The sequence below is a fragment of the Alexandromys fortis genome, unplaced genomic scaffold, assembly GCF_014885135.2.
Source record: "Alexandromys fortis isolate MF-2015 unplaced genomic scaffold, M_Fortis_MF-2015_v1.1 scaffold_1, whole genome shotgun sequence".
Taxonomy (NCBI): domain Eukaryota; kingdom Metazoa; phylum Chordata; class Mammalia; order Rodentia; family Cricetidae; genus Alexandromys; species Alexandromys fortis.
The window spans coordinates 15,516,630-15,539,617 of record NW_026067927.1 but is presented as its reverse complement, the minus strand read 5'-3'; the positions used below and the strand labels follow the sequence as shown (position 1 = coordinate 15,539,617).

At 47.1% G+C, this 22,988-nt stretch overlaps 2 protein-coding genes across 7 annotated transcripts in view; both read left to right on the top strand.

Annotated features, from left to right (window-relative positions):
* Positions 1-8,406, top strand: part of Hydin (HYDIN axonemal central pair apparatus protein) — a 326,725-nt gene extending 318,319 nt beyond the window's left edge. For 4 of the 5 annotated variants that reach the window (XM_050144333.1, XM_050144331.1, XM_050144332.1 and 1 more), the window contains exons 85-87: positions 2,002-2,226; positions 3,761-4,239; positions 5,450-8,406. In XM_050144333.1, coding sequence (XP_050000290.1) covers positions 2,002-2,226; positions 3,761-4,239; positions 5,450-5,513 — 768 coding nt within the window. In that variant the 3' untranslated portion in view covers positions 5,514-8,406. Of the gene's footprint in view, positions 1-2,001; positions 2,227-3,760; positions 4,813-5,449 lie in introns of all 5 variants that reach the window. The other variant, XR_007592102.1, reaches the window with a different exon arrangement.
* Positions 8,407-12,405: 3,999 nt separating this feature from the next.
* The window catches only part of Vac14 (VAC14 component of PIKFYVE complex), a 106,115-nt gene continuing 95,532 nt past the window's right edge, over positions 12,406-22,988 (top strand). The window contains exon 1 of one of the 2 annotated variants that reach the window (XM_050143652.1): positions 12,406-12,806. In XM_050143652.1, coding sequence (XP_049999609.1) covers positions 12,703-12,806 — 104 coding nt within the window. In that variant the 5' untranslated portion in view covers positions 12,406-12,702. The remainder of the gene's footprint in view (positions 12,807-22,988) is intronic. The other variant, XM_050143651.1, reaches the window with a different exon arrangement.

Genomic DNA, 22,988 nt, shown 5'->3' with positions numbered 1-22,988 from the left:
AACATGTATAAGATAAACCAAGCTCATCCATCCATGGGTCTGTTCTAGTTCCACTGGGATAAAATCATTTATGTTCTCATGCGAATACTTCTGTGTTTTATTAACATATACTTTGATAAGTGTTGGTTGACATCAGATAAAGCTGTCAGTTCAACTCCAGCGATAGCTTACACTCTTGTTGCTATTGAGAAATCTGTCAGCTATTCTTGACTCTTCTATGTAAATTTTGAAGCCACATTGCTCAGAAGAAATAAAGAAAAATAAAGTGAACGCTGGATTTTGAACGGAATTCCATTATCTGTTATCTGCCAATCCATAACAAATTACTCTCAAACCTAGCATCTTGTCCAACAGCAAATGCTTGCTCTCTGCAGTGGCAGCTTGGCTGGGCCATCATTGCTGGGGGTGGGGAGCTGTGTCTCATGAGGTTCCAGGCAGGCATGCAGGCAGTCAACCAGGCACCACCTAGTCATCCCCAGCCCCCGCACCTGAGACTAGATAATCTGCTTCCAGACCCGGGCATGGGGTTGCTGGAAAGGTTTTTAGCTCCCTGTTGGCAGTTGACTGGACCTCAGTCATTATGTGGACCACCCCCCTAGAGCATTTTCCAACATGGCCGACTTCCCTAGAGTAAAGATGTAAGGGACAGAGACTAGCTTTCCGCAAGGGAGAAAGGCGTGCACACAACAGAAGCCTGCAGGCTTACACTTTCTCTGCCTCATCTCACAAGTGACGTGCTTGTGCTTTACCACGCCCTTTCCCTGTCCTGGAATTTAAGTTAGAAAACTACTGGAAGAGCTAGGAATTAAAGCCTGAGCCTGTGCATTCTTGGAACACTCTGTCCTACTGAACTACAAACTACAAACTGTTTCCCCATACCCTCTAACCCCTGCCATGGGACAGATTCTCACTAAATTACTCAGGCTCACCTGGAACTCACTCTCTAACCCAGACAAGTCTTGATCTTGTGCTCTGCCTGTCTTGGGCTCTCAACTACCTAGAGTTATAAGACCTGCATCACTGGGTTTGACCACTGATGGTTTGTTTGGTTTTTGTTTTTGTTTTATTTTTTCATTGCAGAATTTCTCTGTGTAGCCCTGGCTGTCCTGGAACTCTCTATAGACCAGACTGGCCTCATACTCCGTGATTCCCCTGCCTCTGTCCTAAGTTCTGGGATGAAAGGTGTGCACCACCGCTGCCCGGGTAGGAACATCTGTTCTTATGGACTCTTTTCTACACACAAACAGCAAAGTGGCTCAATGGGTAGAGGTTCTTGCACACAGGCCTGACAACTTGAGTTGGATCCTTGGGTCGCACCAGGTAGCAGGAGAGAACCAACTCCAGAAAGCTGCCCTCTAGCCGAGTGGATATGTGCACACACACAGTAAATTAATTTTTAATAAACAAGTACAAGATTTATGTATTTTTTCAGAGCTCCTTTCTTCCACTTACACAATCAACACCTCTCATTATAATTCTGCCTCATTCTTTTGTGGCTGTATAATATTCTACTGAGATGGGAAAACCCCAAGTCATCAAGCCAATCCCCTATTGGCAGTGCTTCTGAGTCCTTCTCTCTCTTTGTTGTTATTAACAATGCCTTTGGTTCTTGTTTCATTTTGTGAGAATGGAGAGATGTTTCTCCTCAAGCAGAGATGGAACCCAGGAAGTTGACTGTGTGCAAAGAAGGGGCTGCCTGACCTTTACCTGCTGCTGGTTTCCAGAAATGTGCTTTCCTCGGCAGGGGCCAACACCTGTTTCTCAGATTCAGAAAAATTTGGGATGGAGAAATCTCTGGAATAGAGAAAGCCGGATGGGGGAGAAAACGGAGAGAGAATGGGCTAACCTGGGCTGAAGTTCCCAGGCTCAGGGTCAGCTTCAGTGTTTGTCTCTGAAGCATTATTTTTGCCACTGCCTGCTTCAAGGCTGGAGACAGGCCACTTGGTGGGAGAGGATGGATCAAACTTCCAGCATGACAAGAGCCTCTGTCTTCTCTTCCAGGGAACATTCTCGTTTGAATTTCAGCCCCTGAAAGCTGGAGAAACTTTCGGGAGACTGACCCTGCACAACAGTGACTTGGGTTACTACCAGTATGAGCTTGCTCTGAAGGCCTTGCCCGCACCTCCTGAGAAACCTGTCCACTTCCAGACTGTTCTCGGCAGCAGTCAAAGCATTTTAGCAAAGTTCACCAATTATACCCGACAGAAGACAGAGTACTACTGCAGGGTGAGCGGACGGCGGGGTGAGCGGACAGCAAGGGTGAACGGACTCAGGTTAATTTAATTTTTCTAACTATATATGGAGATAATAGCACTGTCTCAGCCTTTTCCTGTTTCTATAAATTAAAACCACAGACTGGATAACTTATAAAATGAATAAATAATTAAAAGTTTATTCAGCTCACAATTCGGAAGCTGAGTGTGGTCCAAGATCAAAGGGCTACATCTGGTAAGCCCCCTGGCTGGTGAGCACTCTCTTGAGGAGTCCCAAAGTCATAAGGGGTGAATCTATGGTGGGGGAGAGCAACTGGCTTTTATAAATAGATAGACTCTCAAGCCATTAGCCTGTCAGTCTGCATCCGGGGATGGATGCAGTCATACAAGAGGGCCGCCCTCATGATCCCAAATCTTTAATACCTCACCAAAGAGACTCATTTTCAACGTGAGTTTTAGTGATAACATCCAAACCATGGCAGCCTGCAGCCTGCAACCTCACAGGAGTACCATGAGCACTTACAAGCATGCGCTATATCTGCAAAGCCTCCTCCTTAGGACCTAGCCCATAGCAAGCATTTCATATCCATTAGCATTCTAACAGTTAGAATGTACGGCAGGAAACGTAAACAACAGCAAAGAGAAAGGAGTGCCTCTCACAACAGTCTGGATGTGAGCCGTCTGGTCCGGAATGGTCACTCCGTGACATCAGCCACCCAGACTCTTTCTTTCCCAGTACTGAAGCAAATGGATTACCATGACATTCATACAGGGAAGAGAAGTTACATACAACACTTATCCCAATGCCCCATGGAACCGGATTTCACAGGACTAAACTGAGCCACAAGGGGAACTAGGAAAAGGGGCTTTTAAAATGGATGATCATGTCCCCAGTGAAAATCAGGAATCCATGATTATGACAAGAAGCATAGGCCTCTTGACTATCATATCAATCCAAAGAGACCGGGTTATATATAGTAGTAACCACCCTGAGATCTGGGTGTCGGTGTCTCAAAAGGAAAAGAAAAGGTTTATTTCTTGCTTGTGCTGGCTCTCCAGTTGGGGGCCATAGGAGACCCTGTTTATCACAGGCACTTAGAGGAGTCTGCTGACAATCTTCTCAAATGCTTCTGGCCATAGCATTCAAGGGCTGAAAAGACCCTGGTGGGACTCACGGACAGTTAAATGTTCTAGGATACGAATGGCGCCTTTTAGTTTTATTCAAGCCATAATGCCCCATCTTCCACGGATTGAAAGGAGAGAAAAACTAGGTACGGAGGAGTACTGTCCCAGTTCTCCCCACCAACATCATCTAGCTGGACGTCTTAAGGTGCATTATTAACGTCCCTTAGTAACAAGGTTGGGATAGTAATGAGTGATACCTACCTGCAAAGACCTCAGCTCCATAGTGTATAGACTATCACATTACAGCCTGCCCAGCCTCACACACACATAAGTCCTTTAATGTCAGAGTGGAAGGGCTCGGCCTGGGCTCCTGCTAGTCTCTTTAGGATCCTATGTGAGTCAAGGTACTGTTTTCCTTTCAGACGGACTGCCCTGACTTCCACACGGAAAGAGTCATTAACGCAGCCCCAGGAGCCCAGGGCGGCACTGAGGTCAGCGTGGAAGTCTTCTTTGAGCCCAGCCACCTGGGTGAGACCAAAGGCATCCTGAGCCTGTCGTCACTCATAGGTGGTGAATATATCATCCCACTCTTCGGAATTGCCCTGCCTCCCAAGCCCCAAGGCCCCTTCCTCATCAGAGCCGGATACAACATCGTCATTCCCTTCAAGAATGTCTTCTTGCATGCGGCAAACTTCTCCTTCATCGTGGAGAACCCAGCCTTCACCATCCGGGCTGCGGACACCGTGCGGCCCAAGAAGATCAACAATATCACAGTCTACTTTGAGGGGAACCCATCAGGCAGTAAAACCCCTATCACCACCAAGCTGATTGTCACCTGCCCTCAGTGCGAAGGCACTGAATCTGGAATCAAATGGGTTTATTATCTGAAAGGGATCACCCCGTAAGTCAAAACTTTATCAGCTAGTGCCATCTTCTCAGGCCACGAGCCGTGTACTGTGCCGCCCTCGCAAAGACTAGAGAAGAATGTGGGAATTTCTCGAGGATTTCCTTATATGTGTTCAGTTATATAGAAAGTTATTTCTATATTATGTTTTACAAATGCAGATATGAAATTTACGCTCCACATTAACATTAATAGTGACACATAAAGATCTACATCGGGGCGAAATGAATCAGTGGCAGGCTCTATAGTTGTGTTTCTCACAGCTAAATGCTCTGCCATGGTTCCAGTTCGTAAGGAGGCACAGGTATCCCGCTCATGGTCTTCACCTGGCACTTACGAGTGTCCAGCGGAGGGGACTGCTGATTCTCCTTCAGATGGCATCAGCCCCAGATATGACTGACTCTATTTTGATGTGACATCATTTCTGCTTTCTCTTAAAAGCTAAAGAAGTCATCGTCTACAGAGTGATGAACAGGTCACATGAGGGCAACTCAGGGATGCTGCCCCTCACTGTTTCTCTTGTGTTCTATTCCATCAGCCTTCAGATCTCATTTCTGTTCACGGCAGGAGGTCAGTCCTCATTGGGCTTTGGATCCTGGAGAATGCTAATGAAGACCCCACCTCTGTCTTTCTCCCCAGCCCTGAGTACAGCAGTCAGCTGGAGGTCACTGGTTCTTAGTTCATCTCTACTCACAGCTGCCTAATTCTCACCCAAAACCTACCCTCCCCCAAATACTGATTGAATGGGGCTGGAGTGGAGTGAGATTGCCATGTAGTCTTATGATATGAATATATACACACATGACCACAGAGTGAGAACCAGGACCCCACAGCAGTCATCCCTCTGTGTTACTCCATCTCAGTCAGGAATCCCTCCCTGGTAAGGACTTTATCCCAATTTTGTATGTTGAAACTGCAACTATGTCACATGCTCTGAAAGGGTGACTGTCTAGGTGTCTTTCCTGCCCACAGGAAGCTCTACCTGCGCAGACACGTGGAGCACCCACCTCAACCCAAAGACCTGACCCCATACCCACCTCTTTACCCTGGGGCTTCATAGTGTATATTAATAGGACCACGGACCTACAGAGGCCATTGTTAAATCAATATGGTTACACACTAGCTCTGAAGTAGATTTGCTTCTACAGACACTAACCTCTCACCAAGTGTCCCCCTGCTTCCACCTCTTTCCCTTTTCTTATCCCAGGGAGCCCACCAGCGAGAGAGAGGAAGTAAAAAAGCAGATGGTCTCTAAAGAACTAAGTCTCTAAAGAAGAAGATGTCTGAATGCTCCCAGGACCACGCCTGGGAGGAGCATCTGGGAAGCTGCTAAAGACCCACATTCTCAGAATCTGTGGAATACAGTCCAGCAATCTGCTTTTCAATACGACCAGTACCTGTTACAGGCTCGGAGGGGAGAGTCTAGAGGCTCTCTTTGGTTGGTTGGGGTTTGGTTTGTTTCTTTTAAGACTGGGTCTTACCATGTCGCTTAAATTGTCTTTGACCTCCATTCCTCTTGCCTCAGCCTCGTGAGTACTAAGATAACAGTTTGTAGTACCGCATGACTTAAATGGTGGTGTTGTGTGCGTGCGCATGCCCACATGTGCCGAATTCAAGTATGTGTGTGTGTGTGTGTGTGTGTGTGTGCATATGTGAGAGTGTGGGTATGCATGTGCCATGGCCCTTGAATGGGGGGGTCAGAGGAGAGCCTCAGGTGTCAGTCCTTGCCTAGAGGACTTGCCCCAGTCTCTCTCACTCAATTCTGCTGATGCCAGGCTAGCTGGCCCATGAGCTTCCAGAGATTTCCCCTGTGCCTGCCTCCCACCCCCCAGTAGAGGCACGCTGGGATTGCAGACACGTGCACTACTGCCTCCAGTTTTTAGTTAGGTCCTTGTTTTCAAATGTAGACTGTCAGGCTTGTGCAGCAAGTCCTTTGCCCACCAAGTCATCTCCCATGCCCTTAAAAGTGTTTTACCAACAGGAAAGGAGCTTCAGCTTTTTGCGCCTCCCCAAAACCCTCAGCCGGTACATGCCATACACAACTTATGCCGAATGAAGCCTTTCCTATAAAGCTTGTGAACTCAAGCCTATGGTTCATGACCAATTCACTTTATAGCCAGTAAAGGCACAACCAATGGGTCCAGCAGCTGAAGGCACCTGCTGCCACTCCTGACAACCTGAGTTCAATCCCCAAGACCCACATGGGAGGAGAGAAGTGACTTCTGAAAGTTGTCCTCTGACCTCCATACATATTCCAAGACACACACACACATACACACACACACACACACACATAATAATATCATAAAATATTTTTTTGAGACAGGGTTTCTCTGTGTAACAGCCTGGCTGTCCTGGAACTTCCTCTGTAGTCCAGGCTGGCCTCAGACTCATAAAGATCTCCACCTGTCTCTTCTTCCCAAGTGCTGGGATTAAAGGCATCTGCCGCCACCACCACCACCGGCTATTTTTGTTTGCTTGTTTGTTTTTCAAGATAAAATAATTTAAAAGACACAAATAATAGATTTAAAGGCAAAGAATTAGATGGCGGATTCCTCCAGTGGTTGGTTAAGCAAAGACCACACTAGCTAGCAATCTGAGAGGATTGAAAAGTCCGCGAGCAGCTGCTATGACCAACAGATTAAAGAGGCTAGGTAACGTCGGCCGTTTCCCGGTTTTAGTTTATATCAGAATCTCTGGGGAGGACCTGCAAAACCAGAATGCTGGGCTGCTCCCCTGAAACTCCAGCTTTGATTAGGGCACAACTTCAGCTGCAGCCTCTCAACTCATTATGATATGACCTTTCCACGCATTGGTATACGTGTTGCAGTTACGACAGAACCCTTCCAAAGTCTGCAATGACAAGCACCCAAAATGGGGCTGCAAGATCACTGTGGTGAGCTCGCAGCATATGAATTACCCAGGAGTCTACAAGAGTTGGAGTAGGGAGTGGGGGGGTCAGAGAAGAGGAAGGCAGGCAGAGAGCAAGAATGGCCCCTAGTCTTCATTCCCAGTGTCCCAGGGTGAATGAGTGACCTTAATTCTGCTGCATCTCTAAGATATCAGGGAAGATTCTTTCTAGAAACTTCTGACCTAAAGGTGGACAAAGCATTCATTTGGGCTTTATGGAGAAGCTGGTTTCTTAGCAACCTGATTCAGAATGTAGTTTCGTGAGAAAAGAGCACCTGCTAGTTGGAAAAGAAAACTGCACAGCTTCGGTTATTAAAGCCCTTATCACAGTGTGAATAGTGTGGCCCTTGGGAAATTCAGTTCACCTTTCTGAAGGAGCCAACCCCAAACATTAAAGAAACGGGTGACATATTCTACCAAACATAGGTTCACCTGATGTGAATGCACACTGTAGAAAACAGACCAAAATTAGTCCATTACCATGGCTTAATTTTTTTTTCATTCTTATCAACCACCATCGAACCCTGAATACGTAAACTTTGCTCGGCATTTCGGAATGTCCTTGACAAGTACTTGATGCAAGGCAAAAGGAGGAAACTACCAGACAACACGTTTTCTCAGGGTGTGAGTCTATCTACACGTTGAGGTTCTCATACTGGTGGGGTGCTCAAGGGGCTACTTCCTCCATTCACTGGGCTATGCTGGGAAAGCTTTTGCCATATGCGAGGACCCTATGGGTAATAAAACACACACATGGAAATTTGTTGGTCAATTTCTCCATGACTTCTTGAGCTTTAGGTTAGGCCCAGCGTTTGCTTACTGTGGATACGTCATACACGGCTACCAGCCTAGAAGCTTAAAACAACACAGGTTTATTCTATCTCGGTATTTGCGGGCCGAGTGTCCACACGGTCTGAGCTGGATTCTCAGTCCACAGATCCACAAGGCTAAATCAAGGGCCAGCCTTGTCTTCATGTGAAGACTCAAGTAAGAAAAGCTATGCCTCTGAGTGCCTCCTGTGTGCTGTCCAAGTCGTTTCCTGTGCCTTAAGGATGGAATCACACTTTCTTGGCAATCGATGACAGGGACTGCTCTCAGCAGCTGGAGACCACCGCCAGTACCACCATGGACTGTTCATAACATGACCCCTGGAGCCATCAGGAGAATCTCCTCATAGCAAATTTCAGGCCACTTTGAGGACTCACCTGATTATCTCAGCTCCACCCACAATAATCCCCCCTCCCCTTTAAATCAACGTCAGTTATGGACCTTAATTACACCAGCAAAATCTCTTCTGCTCTGGTTCTGGAGAAGTTCATTGTGTTTACAAGAGTTTTTCCCATTCAAGGACTCTGCCTACCACACTCCTCACTCACGCTGTCTCTGACCTATGAGCTAAAGCTCACGCTCTACTTTCAAGCGCACGGTGCGCTGTGCTCTGCGTGTGCTCTCACTTGTTTAAAGGCGTAGCATCCTGGATCTAAAAGCAAATGCAGCATTCCTTGGACTCAAGGGCACATGTGACCTTTCTGACACGCGTGCCGCTCCCAACACACACGTGTCTGGCACATGCGGCGTTTCTGCCGATCCCGACATGCATGTCCTTTCTGGCACGCGTGTCCTTTCCGACACACGTGCCCTTTCCAACATGCGCGTCCTTTCCAACACGCGTGCCATTCCTGACACGCGTGTCCTTTCTGGAATGCGTGCCGGAAGCGACATGCATGCCCTTTCTGGCACGCGTGACGTTCCTGACACATATGTCGCTCCTGGCACATGTGTCCTTTCTGGCACGTGTGCCGTCTCTGACACACGTGTCGCTTCCAACATGCATGCCATTTCTGATACACATGCCAAGTCTGGCTCGTGCATCATTTCTGCCGTCCCCGACATGCATGTCCTTTCTGGAACGTGTGTCCTTTCTGACACATGCGCAGTTCCTGACACGTATGCCGTTCCTGACACGCGTGTCCTTTCTGGCACGTATGACGTTCCTGACACGCTTGTCGGAAGAGACATGCATGTCCTTTCTGGCACGTGTGTCCTATCCGACACAGTGCCGCTCCTGGCACGTGTGCCGTTCCTGACACGTGTGCCATTCCATGTCGGAAGCGACATGCACATCCTTTCTGGCACGCGTGTCCTATCTGATACATGTGCCGCTCCTGACACGCGTGCCGTTCCTGACACGTATGTCGTTCCTGACACGCGTGCCATTCCTGACACACGTGTTGCTTCCGACACGCATGCTGTTTCTGATACGCATGCCAAGTCTGGCGCGTGCATCATTTCTGGCACTGCGTACTTTCTAGCACGCGTTCCGTCTTTGATATGCATGCCAAGTCTGGCACGTGTGTCGTTTCTACCGATCCCGACATGCATATCCTTTCTGGCACGCGTGTCCTATCCGACACACGTGCCGTTCCTGACATGCGTGCCATTCCTGACACGTGTGCCTTTCCTGGCATTCTGTCCTTTCCGGCACACGTGCCGTCCCTGACACATGTGTCCTTTCCGGCACGTGTGCCGTTCCTAACACGTGTCGCTTCCGCCACGCATGCCGTTTCTGATACGCATGCCAAGTCTGGCACGTGCGTTGTTTCTGCCGTTCCCGACATGCATGTCCTTTCTCCTGACACACATGTCCTTTCTGAAGCCAATGGTGGGAGTCGAAAGTCTAACTATTATGAACATCCAAAATTTCCAGGGACGAATGACTCTCCTTTCCTAAATGTAATAGCATAATTGAAGACTCATTAGGTTCTCCAGACCATAAACCATTGCCTGGTTAAGGTAGGCATTTGGGAAGCTAAATGAACTCTCTGAGGCCATGAGGGTCCCATTTAGTAAATTCCTACTTCAGTGCAGTACTCAAGGGTAAGCTTGCCCTCCTGCTCCTAAGTTCCCGACCCTGAAAGCTTTCTTAAATTTGGATGTATCCTCCTGTTACCTGCCTCTTTAATCACTCTATGGCCATCCCCTCCCAATTTTATCATCACACAGATGCAATTTCTGTTCCACCCAAAACGGCTGCTTTCCTGGTGATTCTACCTAGACACCTAGCTGCCCTCAACAAGTTTGGGCCTGCTATCTATAACCTAGCCCTCCTGGGTATCAGAGCATGGACACACACAGGTCAGTTAGGGTTGTGGGGCATCCACCAGAGAAGACTATTCAGGCATAGGTCTAAGCCAATAGGAAGTCTTCATTAGCTGACCAGTGACTACACTGGCTGCTCAAGATCCCAGTGTAACCCCCAAGCCTTCCTTGGGATGAGCTTTTAAGCACAAACCCACATCCTGGATTGACCCACCTCAGTTAACAAGAACAGTTCTCCAGAAGCAGAACTACAGAAGCCAAAAAGCAAGGTTAGTGCATTTAGAGAATTTTCTAGAACTATGGATTTTGATGGATTAGGCCTTTGTTTTTATTTTAGCAAGGGATGCTGTCTACATGCTGGGTTTTATGGCCTGACTGGTACTTCCATTATGGAGTCAGTTGTACCAAGCTCTGGGGGCCTGTTACAGTTAGTAATTCCAAATTTAAGAGAAAATACCCCTTTTAAATGGCCCATATTTTAATATGTTTTAGGAAACATAGAACTATTTGAATCTATTATTTTAGAGCACAAGTAAAGCTGAGGTGAGAACTTAAGATTTGTTTTAAAGTAAATAGTTCTGAAGGACTGGCAAGGTGGCTTAGCCTATAGGGTGTTTAGCCACGTGAGCCTGGAGACCTGACTTCAGATCCCTAGTACCCACTTAAAGCCTGGTAGGGCGGCTCTGGTGTCTAACTCCAGTGCTGGGAGGTAGAGACAAACCAGCAGTTGGGCTCACTGGCCAGCTACCCTAGCCAAATCCAGGAGCTTCCAGTTCACTGAGAGACCTTGTCACACAAAAGTCAGGGCTGGAGAAATAGCTCAGTTAGTAAGACCAACATGCACAAAGCCTTTGGTCCAATCCTCAGCACCACATAAGCCCATATGGCAGCACACACCTGTAGTCCCAACACTAAGGAGGTGGAGGCTGGAGGATCATTAAGTTTTTAGTTATTATCTTACTAAGGCTTTAACTGCTGTATTAAAACATCATAACCGAAAGTAACTTAGGGAGTGAAAAGTTTATTTCACCTATAGCTTATATCATGGGGGGAACTCAAGGCAGGAACCTGGAAGCGGGAGCTGATGCAGAGGCCATGAGGACTGTTGCTTACTGGCTTGTTCCTTTTATCTTGCTCAGCCTGCTTTCTTAATGAACCCGAGGGTGGCCCACCCGCAATTGTCTGCACTCTTCCCCAATAATCCCTAATTAAGAAAATACCCTACAGGCTTGCCTACAGCCCAGTCGAATAGAGGCATTTCTCAGTTGAGGATCCCTCCTCTGAGTTGATTCTAGCGTGTATCAAGTTAACATAAAAATCAGCCAGGACAGTTAGCCTTAGCTGCTTAGCTTGAGTCCAGTCTAAGACACATGAGACCTTGTCTCGAAGTCAGTGAAAAAAATAAGAACTATAGAAGACGTCAGGTCTCTATACACACGCGAGCACACATATGAGTATATTTGAGAAAGTGATTTAAGGACAATCTCGTGGTGTAGCTCAGAACGCTGGGTTCCAAACCAAGAACCACATAAAATCAGCGGTGGTGCTGCACGCCTGTAATCCCTACACTGAGCAGGGGAAGGCAGGAGAATCGGGAGTTCAAGGCTATCTTCAGCTATATAGGTAGTTTGAGGTCCTGTCTCAAATATAATTGGATTGGAGGGACGGTTCAGCGGACAAAGATGTCTACCGCCAAACCTAACAACAGGAGTTCGATTCTGGGACCCCCGCATGGTGGAAGGGGACATCCAACTCCCCCAAATTGTCTTCTGACCGCCAAACACGCACCTTGGTGCAAACACACACACACACACACACACACACACATACCTACAAATAAATGTGAAGACAAATAGTTAGGAAATAGAATAATAGAAACGCTGTCATAAGTGAAAGTGAGAAGTGTCTAAAGAACTAATGCATAAATTACACGGAGTTGGGCTCCCTCTGGAAATTCCGTTTCCAGAAGCCCGCTCAGCAATAAACTGACAGCACGGGAGAAGCTCCCACCACCTGTTCTCCACTCTCACTCCCCGACCCGCGGGCGGGGAGGGGGCGGAGCCCTGAGGAGCGTGTCCAATGCGCCGCCGAAAGCGTGTGGGGGCGTGGCCATGGGGGCGGAACCCTCGGCCGACGGAAGGCGGAAGTGCCTTCGGCGTCACGTGACCTGAGTAACATGGCCGCGGCCCAGTGAGCGTTGCCGGTGCCTGGCGGGAGCTGGTCGCGTGAGCGGTGGGGCGGTCCGGGTAGCGCGTGGGAGAGCAGGGCTTTGAGCAAGATACCTGAGGCGGCGCGCGACGACAAGACAAGGCAGGCGGGCCCGGGGCGGTGTAGCCCATGAGCGGGCTCCGGGGTCCGCGACGAGCCGCACACTCCCCTAGCCCTGGCGCGGCCCCGGCAGCCTCGGGCTAAGGTGTCTCGAAGCTCCCGGGCGCAGCACAAGCTGCCACCATGAACCCGGAGAAGGATTTCGCGCCGCTCACGCCCAACATCGTGCGAGCCCTCAACGATAAACTCTATGAAAAGCGGAAAGTGGCAGCGCTGGAAATTGAGAAGTAAGAGCTACTGGGACCCCGCCCTGGCTATGCTGCTCCTAGCGTCTCAGCTTGTCCCGGGCGAAGGTTTGGTATTGACCTCTTAGATTTCAGCTCTTAGCACATTGCTTTAGAGCGGGAAATCCAGGAGCCCTATCTTTGCCAAGTTCATTAATCTCCTGGCGGCCCCAAATAGCATCAGTGAAAATGAACTGACTTAACGTATGCGCGTGTGCAGTACTGATCACAGTGCCTGGCACCCTGGGAATCCTCAGTGTGGCCTCAGTCAAAGCCAGCAAGATCAGAGAGTGGCCTCTCTGAAGGGGTGGAGAACTTGGCTTGTGATGTTGCCCCGCCGGCTCTTTTCAGCTTCTGAGAGACCGTTAAGTGGCCAAGTGTAGAAATCAGGTCAAAGCATGATCCGCTGCGCAGAGGATTTTCATGTTTAATCTTTAGTCGTGACACTCTTCCTTGCAAGTGTAATCGGGGAGATTTGATCCTCCTCTCCTGCAGTATTATACGTGTGTGTAATGGTGCACTGATGTTTTGCTTTGTGTTCAGGTGTTCGAAATAGGGAACGTTTAATTAGTAATGTTTTGCTGAGTATGCGTGTGTGAGCAGGTGAAGGTCTTTTCCCCCCAGCCAAATCTTAGTGACAGTCGAATGAGTAGGTGGTTTCAGAACAGTGAAAAAAAAAAAAAAAAAAAAGGCAGCCTGTGAAACTAGAAAAGCATTAAAGTTTAGGAGCTTAAATGACCAAGATGGTAACAACAGACCGCGTATATCTATTTAAATTTAAGACAGCCAGACTGGTGACACAGGCCTGTAATTCTAGCTTTTGGAAGGCTGAAGCAGAAATATTGTACCAGTTTGAGATTAGCTAGACCTAGTCTCAAGAAAAAATTAGTAAATTAGTAAAAATGTTATATTCATTTTAAATTTTTTAAAAAAAAAAATCGGTTTCACTACCCATATTCCAGATGTTCAGTAGCTAACCACTGCTGCTGCACAGTGCAGAGTAGAAAACATTTCTGTCATTACGTAGTGCTCACTTGGACATCCATCCCTAAGCTATGGAGTAGTGCTCATTTATTGACCTGGGATAGATTCTTTACTAGAGGTTTCTTAACCTTGGTGCTGTTGATACTTGGGGATGCATAGTTCTTGGTTATAGTGGGCAGTTCTCTGCCTTGTAGGATTTTTAGCAGTACCTCTGCCCTTTACCCACTAGATGCCAGTAGTACTCCATCAGTGTGACAACCCAAATTGTCTTCAGGCATTGCCAAATGTCCCTTGAAGGTACAAAATCACACCAGTTGAGAACTGCTTTGTCTTAGACTAATGGCTTTGGATTTAGATAAGAAGACCCTCTGATTTGTCTGCAGTACTCAACATATCCATTTTAGCCGTTTCTTTCTTCCGCCACTTTTTTTAACTACCTCTTTTCATACAGCTTTCTGTTTACATCCTTTCTTTCCAGTGCTTAGCAAGTCTTAACAGGATTGCCATGCTGAATAGTGGGACCCAACAATGGTGTATAGGCATGGTTGTTCTGTTGACTTTGTGAAGCTGTACTGTATATTAATCAGCCATCCATATCAAACACTCAAGATTTAAATGGACAGGGTGATCTGTGGCCATTTGGCCCTGTTGCTTTTGGGTTTGTGGTGAAGCCCTTCAAGGACACCCCCCCAAAAGCCCCAACTCTAAAACCCTGTCATCTCCAAGTAGTGCTGAGCTAGGGGTAAACCTTGAATACATGGACCTTTGAGAAACGGTTAAGATCGAGACCATTGCACACTGACACCAGTTTTGTCCACCCACTCAGCTTTACAGTCATATCTGCTTTTCTCCTGGCCTGAGGCATCTGCTAGATCCTTGAACAGAGGCGGTCACAACATCATCGCGGCTTCCAGCACAGTCTGCTTAAGTATTCACTGCAGGCGGTTCAGTAGAGGCTTTGTTGTTAATGTTTTGTATTAGACACTGCCCTGAATTTGTAAAATTCAGAGAAACTTCCTAGGGCCTTAAGGGGACTATAAACTTCTAAGAGCAGAGACAATTTATGTTCTGCACTTAGCACAGTGCTTAGTGGTATTTGACACGTGTCCACAAGAATGAAGAGCTTTACTGTTTTGATTTTTCAAAACAGGGTTTCTCTGTGTAGTCTTGGCTGTCCTGGAAATCACTCTGTATGTAGCGAGCTGCGTGCAGACACATCTGATAATCAGCTCAAGACCTGACTTATGCTATTATCACACAATGATCATCAGCTGCTTGTATATGCGTGGGCCTATGAGTAGTGCCCACCTGGCAGTTCGGGGTTGGCAGCCCATGCCTACTTAAGGGCTGGGAGAGGTTTGCCCGGAGAGAGAGGGAGAGAGAGAGAAGGAGAAAGATTGCTGTGAATAAAGTCCTGAATAAAACTGCAGTGAGAAGAGCTCCGGGTGTCGCGTCATCCTTGTGGGTCAAGGGTGGACGTGACACTGTAGACCAGGCTGGCCTCAGACTTACAGAGATCCACCTGCCTCTGTCTCCTGAGTACTGGGATTAAAGGTGTATACCATCACCATCCAGCTATCTTTACTGTTTTGATAGGAAAATCGCATTCTAGCCTAGGAACTTTGCTACTCACAAATGGTTTGCAGAAGGTCACTGAAAAGAGACTCTAGTCTAGCATCGTCTTAGAGTGAACTAGAATTGACACTTAAACAAGATCCCTGCATGACTGTTGCACATGTTAAAGTTTGACAAGTGCTAACTTCAAAGACCCTCTGTTCTGTACATATTCCATATTTGCATATATTCTTCATCAAATATCTTCATCAAAAATCCTGGTCAAACTAATCGTCAGCCAAATAGTCTATTAATTAAGCCCCATACACACCCCATAAAAGTCAGAACATTGGCAGTTGTGGAGTGTAGACAGCTCATGTGCTACAGAAATGAATGTGCTTGTCCTGTTCTTAAGTGAATGACCCCTCCAAGGTACCCTGTTTCTTAAGAGACCACATGGAATAGTGGGTAAGAGCTCTAAAGCCTGGTATTAGGGCTTCAGCCAGTTCACTAGTTAGTCAGGTGAGCCTGAGAAAGCTAATTAACTGCAAACTAATAATGGTATTCATTGGGGCATTTGATTACTGGAGCTAATGTCGTTGAAGTGGTTAATGCAGTACTAGACACATTGCAACTGTTACATAATGTGCAAACAGCTGTTACATAATTATTTTAAATACTTATAATTGTTTTATATCAGTACTGCTCTTGCTACTTTTTGGTTGTCAGAATAATGGCCTCCAGGAGATACCTTAATCCCTGGAACCTGTGACTGTGTGATGACGATAACAGGTATGAGCCTGAGGAGATGGCTCAGTGGAAACATTAGTTCTGTTGCTGCAGTAAAACACCATGAGCCAAAATCAACTTATGGAAGAAAGGGTTTGTTTTGGTTTATAGTTTCAGAGGGGAAACCCGTAATGGCCAGGGATGCATGACAGCCCATGACTGGAACAGGAAGCGGGAAATCCCATCCCCATCCACTCACATAAAGCAAAAAGAGCAAACCACAGTGGGATGAGGCTATAAACTTTGAGAGCACACCTCCAGTGACATACTTCCTTCCAGCAAGGCTCTACCTGCTAAATGTTCTGCAGCTTCCCCAAACATCTCCGCCACTGGCAACCAAATGTTTAGTATGCAAACCTATGGGGAATGTTTCTCATTCAAATACCACAGTGGGAAAAGTCCCTGCTATACCAGCATGAGAACCTGAATGTGTTTCCCCAGCACTTACGTAAAACCTGGGGTTGGCAGAATGCACCTAGAAGCCCAGGGTTTGGGCTTTTTGGTTAGCCTGTCTAACTGAAACAGTGTGGTCCAGGTTCATGGACAGACTTGGTTCCAAAAACTACAGTTCTACTTGTCTTTCCTGTGATGGAGACAAATACCCAATGTTGGCTTCCAGCCTCTACATGCACACGTACATGCAGGTGTTCCTGGACATGGACATGCCTGTTATACATCCCAGAGCCAAAGGATGGGAGAAAATAGCATATACAAAGTTGCTAATCGGGTGACTTTAAAATGGGAAGAGTAGCCTAAGTTACTCAGGCAGACCCAGTGTAACCCCAAGCATCGTTTAGTGTGAAAGAGGGGGCCAAGAAGAGTATTAGAGATTCCGGCAGCTATCACTAGCTTTGAAGTTCTAAGGGACAGCTAGCCAGAGAGTGTTGGTATCTAGAAGCTGACAAGAAGGTTGTGGATTTTCCTGTACAGCAATGATCTCAACCTTAACAATGCTGTGACTCTTTAATACAGTTCCTCATGTTGTGGTGACCTCCAGCCATAAAATTATTTCATTGCTACTTCCAAACTATATTTTTGCTACTGTTAGGAATCGCAATATAAATATCTGATATGCAGGATATCTAATCTGTGACCCCCAAAGGGCTCCCAACCCACAGATTGACTGCATCTGTAGAGCCTCCAAAATATAAAGAACTTCCCATACCTTGATTAGCTCAGTAAGACCCATAATAAGTTGTGTCTTAGGCCTCTATGTTTGTGGCAATTTGTAACAGTAGCCAGTAGAAAACTGGTACAGCTCTGGGAGGCACTGGTGATAAAGCTCAGTGAGCAATGCAGTGTTTATCTAGAGACTCTCCATCCATACATACTCTAGACCCCTCCGAGGCCTTGAGCTCCATGGAAGGAGGAACCCACCTTCACATCATGCCGTCTCGGGAAGAGGCCAAAGGTCTGGCTACCCATTAGGCTTGCCCCTGGCTTTCCTAGATCAGGCAGGAAGCCCACAGCCTCGTGCCAGCTGATCTCAGTAGCCAGAGTGAGATGTGATTAGAACCCTTTAAAGCACAGCTCCAGATAATAGGATTCTATCTCAAAGGCAGATTAGAAGATTGCTGTGTGTTTTTAAAAGAGACAGTAGTCTCAGGCTTCCCTAGTTGCTCTGAAACTGTTCATTGGGTGGAGTGGAGGAAGGTGAGGGGAAGTAATGCAAGCTAAGCCATAGTAAGTGTGTCATGAGCTTTTCTCAAAAACCCTTAAGAGCACAGATAGGGTTAGAATAGTCTGCCTCTGCTGCTATAACAAAGCCACAGCTGGTAGCTTCAGTAATAGTCATTAATTTCTCCCACTTCTAGGGGCTGGACCTTTTCTCCACACACAGGCACTCTGGGGCCTAGTACCTCGCATGTGCAGTTGGAGTATATGAGGCACTCAGTCACTATGGCCATCAGTGAGCTCGGTGAAACCTAAGACCACTCGTGTGTAAAGTTCCATCACCTGGGGTAGCAGTGGGACGCAGAAGGATGTAGAGAAGCATCCCTGTTTGTCCACCCACCCCTCCTCTCACTGCCTTATGAACCAGATGGTGTGCTGATCCATATCACAGATGAGAAAGTGGAGATTTCTTATTAAATCATCTTTCCCAGGTTTACAGCTAGAACCTGGATGTACCGCCTGGGTTTATCTATCCCAAAAGGCATCCCTACAAGCTAAGTCTATAAACCTTATCTCCAAGCCAGAAATCCCACTCCTGTGAGTGGGTTCCCCCACTCAAAGGGTGATATGTGGATAATGAATTTCATCCTTGGACATCTCTGCAGTGGCCTTAGCTGCTGCTTTCAGTTCTCTAGAGCCCATCTGCTCGGATGACTGCCAGTACTGCATTCGGTGTTCTGTGGGAGGCGAGATCTTTTGTAGTTACTGCAGATCCTCAGGTGCTAAATGTGCAAGAAAAGGTATGCTTGGTTCCGCTGTGCCGGCGTGTGTCCAGTCACACCTCTTAGGAGCCGCTGGGTGCAGGCCCTGAAGAACTGTCCTTCCACTGCCTCAGTCAATGTGCTGCTACGGTGGCGTAAAGACGGAGGCACTCAAGATTTTAAACAGGCAGCTCTGGGTTGTGTTTGTTTTGAGATTTTTTGAGAAAGATTTTCATGTAGCCCAGGCTGACCTCAAACTCCTTGTGTAGTCAAAGATGACCTTGAACTTCTGCCTCAGCCTCCTCAGTACTGAAATTGTAAGCATGTGTCATCACGCCTGATCTGTGTAGTGCTGAGCATGGAACCCAGGGCTTGTGCATGCTAGGCAAGCACTCTACCAAATACACTGCATCCCTAGTCCCCACTTTGGGTTTTATGGCCTTTCAGTTCCAAGGGACACAGTGATTGGACAGTATTAATAAAAAGATTGGTAAGATGCTGATCTATTCCCTCCTGGAGAGGCAAATATAGGAGGGAGGTACAGAGGGCACTGTGGTTATTGAAGCGAATCATGCAGGCTCTGTAGAGAGGAGGCCAGCTCTGCCCCACTGTTGGCCATGGGAAGGCCACATAATGATTTCTCTAGTGTTCCTGAGCTTAGCTTTCACCACCAGCCATGCAACACTAGTAAGTGCAATTTTATCTGCACTTCAAATTCCAAAAGCCTACTAACATGGTGTGCTTTGAGAGCCCGGGCACAATTAGGGACCATAGCTCTGAGTGATGCTTGCTTAGTTCCAGTTCCTGGGCATGTCCTAGAGTGGTTTGAGGCAATTTGCAGAGTTTGGAACCTTTCTTTTTTTGGATTTACCTTGAAACCATGCTGGGTGAAAGAAGCCAGCCAGTCACAAAGGGCCAGAAGTGCCTTGTACCATGTCTTTAGAGACAGCAGACAGGTTACCAGAGGTTGAGAGGGAAAAGCTAAAGGAAGGGGAGTGACAGCCAAGGGGAAAAGATTTTCTCTAGAGCTTCTGGAAATGCCTTAAAGTTATTGTGATTCTTGCCATACAACTCTGAATGTGCTAAAAAAAAAAAAAAAAAATGCTGGGCTGTATACTTGCAAGTAGCTAGTGGTTGGCTTGTAGATTATCTTGTCTTTGAAGTAAGAAGACAGGTGTTATAGCATTATGATGTGGGAAGGTCATCTGTCTTTCTGTCTATCTGAGGCCTGCTCACAGTTCCTACTACAGCATTACCGTGTAAGGGGGCACTTACCGATGATCACAATTGTTGTCACCTAAAATCAAAATTCTCCTTTCTCACAGCCATATCCAGTGGATACTCGGTGTGATTTTGGTTGGGGAAGGGTTCAGATTTTTTGTTTGTATTGTGTGTATGAGTGTTTTCCCTGCATGTGTGCTTGTGCACCACATGTGTGTAGTGCCCATGGAAACCAGAAGAGGATATCAGATTCCCTGGCACTGGAGTTACAGACAGCTATGTGCTGCCATTTGAGTGCTGGGAATTGAACCCAGGTCCTCTGGAAGAGCCTCAGGTGGTATTAACTGCTGAACTCTCCAGCCCTTAGGTTTTTTTTAAAACAATATTTTTATTCCTTGATAGTTTCATGCATGCATATCATATTTTTATATATATTTTATTATATGCGCTGTAGCTTGCCCCCAACTCAATATGTGTTTTGTGAGTTAAATCTCAGGCCTTGTCAGAGGATCCTTGGCTTGTTCTCAGAGGCATGCATTCATTCCCATTCAGTTTTCTGGTGATGTGTAAGCAAATGGAAACCAACTTACTCCAGTACTCTATGGAGCAGATGGAGATATACTTACCCAGATTCTCTTTGGGAAATCACTGCCTGCATGTGCCATCTGAGTACATATGACATATGGAGAACTGAGACAGAATTAGATTTGCAAGGGGGAAAATTTTAAAAAGGCAGCCGCATGTCTAGGCAGCAAGTTTCATAACGAAGGAATGAGTGTTGACTCTGGGGCTTACCTTTATAGCCTCCTTAGAGCCAGAATGAGACAGGCTACTTGGTCAGCGTTTGTTGAATGAGCGTTGCTTGGGTGGTGTGTGTAGGACGCATTGTCTCCTGGTTCTGACTTGACTGTGGTGCTGGTACATGAACACATGCAGTGCAGGATATGTGCTGCACATGGTCTGATTCTCCCTTTTAAAGTGAAATTCTTGTGGTTATTTCTCAGAGCTGTGTGGTCTTGTGATGCTTAGTTTCCTCAGCGGTAAACTGGGTTGAAGAGTAAGTACCAGACTGGGTGGCAGGTTTTAGGTTTAAATTTGATCACCATTTGTCTTAGTTAGGGTCATTATTGCTGTGATGAAATAGCAAGTGGAGGACTAGGTGTTTTGGCATCTGCTTCATCATCACTGTTCATCATCAAAGGGAGTCAGGACGGGAAATCAAACGGAGAAACCAGGAGCTGATTCACAGGCCATGAAGGGATGCTGCTTACAGGCTTGCTCCTCATGGCTTGTTCAGCCTGCTTTATTAAAGAACCAGGACCATGAGCCCAGAAGTGTTCCCACCTATCGTGGGTTGGTCCCTTCCCCATCAATCACTAATTAAGGAAATGTCCTGCAGTTTCTGTGCTTACAGCTTGATCATCTAGAGGCATTTTTCACATGTGTAAACAGCCGGCACACATTACCTAGCAGACATTTATCCTCACAGTAAAAAGTAGAAAGCAGCTCTCCAGGTTCATTTCAGAATATCTCGAGAATGTGCCTCGTCTGCACTCCTTGTGTACATGGAGGAGACTAGAGGGATGTCTGAACCCTGAGCAGTGGGGGATGATGTACAGAAAAGCCACCGTTACCTGAGGGGCTGAGTCTGCACAAGAGAATCATCACTGAATGTATTCACAGCTACAGTGGCCTCAAGAGAGGAGGAAGAAACTGACGCAGTTGAAAGGACATACTTTGTTGATGCCAAGGGTTCAAACCTTCTATGATCATGAAAATGGACTTTTCCCCCTAGGGTTGTTCAGATCTAGAAGCTGAGCATGATAGTAGCTACAGTAACTGACCTCTAAAGCCTACACCAGAGCATGAGTGCCTGCCAGCTCACCAGTCCTTGTGTTGTCTGTGACTGTCACCACACTCTGGTACAGAGGCCAGAGGTGTCGATGCAGGCTCGACACATATGTATGTATGTATGTATGTATGTATGTATGTATGTATGTGTGTATGTATATGTATAGCACAGAGTGTGGCCCCAAATTTTCTCTTGGCTGAAAGCAATGCAAAAGTATTCTGCCATCTGTAGTTTTCTCTACCAAGGGAGTAGTCAGTGTAGCAGTCTCTTTGATATCGTGGAGTTGTTAAACCTGGTGTTGGCCAGTCTTGGGGTGCTCCTGTCTTGGGTGTCTCTGCCAGCCTCCTATACCTCCAGTATGCAAGCAGAGACTGAGAAACCACTAGAGGACATAGTGCCACTAGGGGACTGACTCGTTGAGCCGTTTTCAACACTTTGCGGGAAACCAGGCAGTAGCAGCATCTCTTCTCCAGAGTATAAAACGGTAAATCCTGAGGCCTTTGTGTCATTAAAGGACCCCAGGGATTCGTGATCAGGAGAGTCTCTGGGCCAGATAGTAACTTCAAAAATGAGTTCAGCCAAAGACTTCCCACCTCTGTCTCCCAAGCTGTAGATAAAAGCTGAGGCAACCTAGTGTCTTTGAAGAAGACTAGGCCTGGAGCTGGGGCGCCTGCTGTTGAACTTCACTTTCTCTGCTTCCCTGTGCTTGCTTTTCTTCTCTGTGCCCTCCCTGTGAAGTCCCGAGACCAAGGCACTGGCTGACTGAGGGCACAGTCTTAGAGTGCAGCTGCCCCTCAGCAGGATCACTTCAGGTCACACCCCAGTGTGTGTGTGTGTGTCTTTCTCCAGGCACCAACCATGGCTATAGTGAGCTGGGCTCTTCTCAGTGTGTGTTTTGAGATCACAGGCACGCTGCTCTTTGCTCATGCTAACTTGTGATAAGATTAGAAGAGCTCAGCACCATCGGATGCTGCATCAACCCCACAGGTCAGGTTTTCCCGTGTCAGCAACATGGCAAGGCAAGGCTTTGCCCATGTTTGCCTACAGCTTGTGTTCCCATCAGCTCTGCCGGGTTTTGCAGACTGACTCCACTGGCAGGTGTTTTCTGATTGGTCAGCTGCTGATGCATAACTCTGATCTGGACACAGCTGGCCCTAGAGTGCAGAGAAGAATGAAACATTATGGAGGTAGGAGGTGACATTGATTAGAACACTTCTGGGTGCAGAGGAAGAGTGGGGTCATTGGGACTAGCCCCTTAGTTGGTTGTTGTAGACCATGAAAGAGAAGGAATCCAGGAGGTGCCCGAAGGCAGGGCATGAGAAGGGTGGACCTGAATGGTAGAGGAACAGGCCCCCCAAGAAGCTGGGGCTAGTGTAGTGGAAGGTGATGCTGGGGAGTTGGCACCAGAGA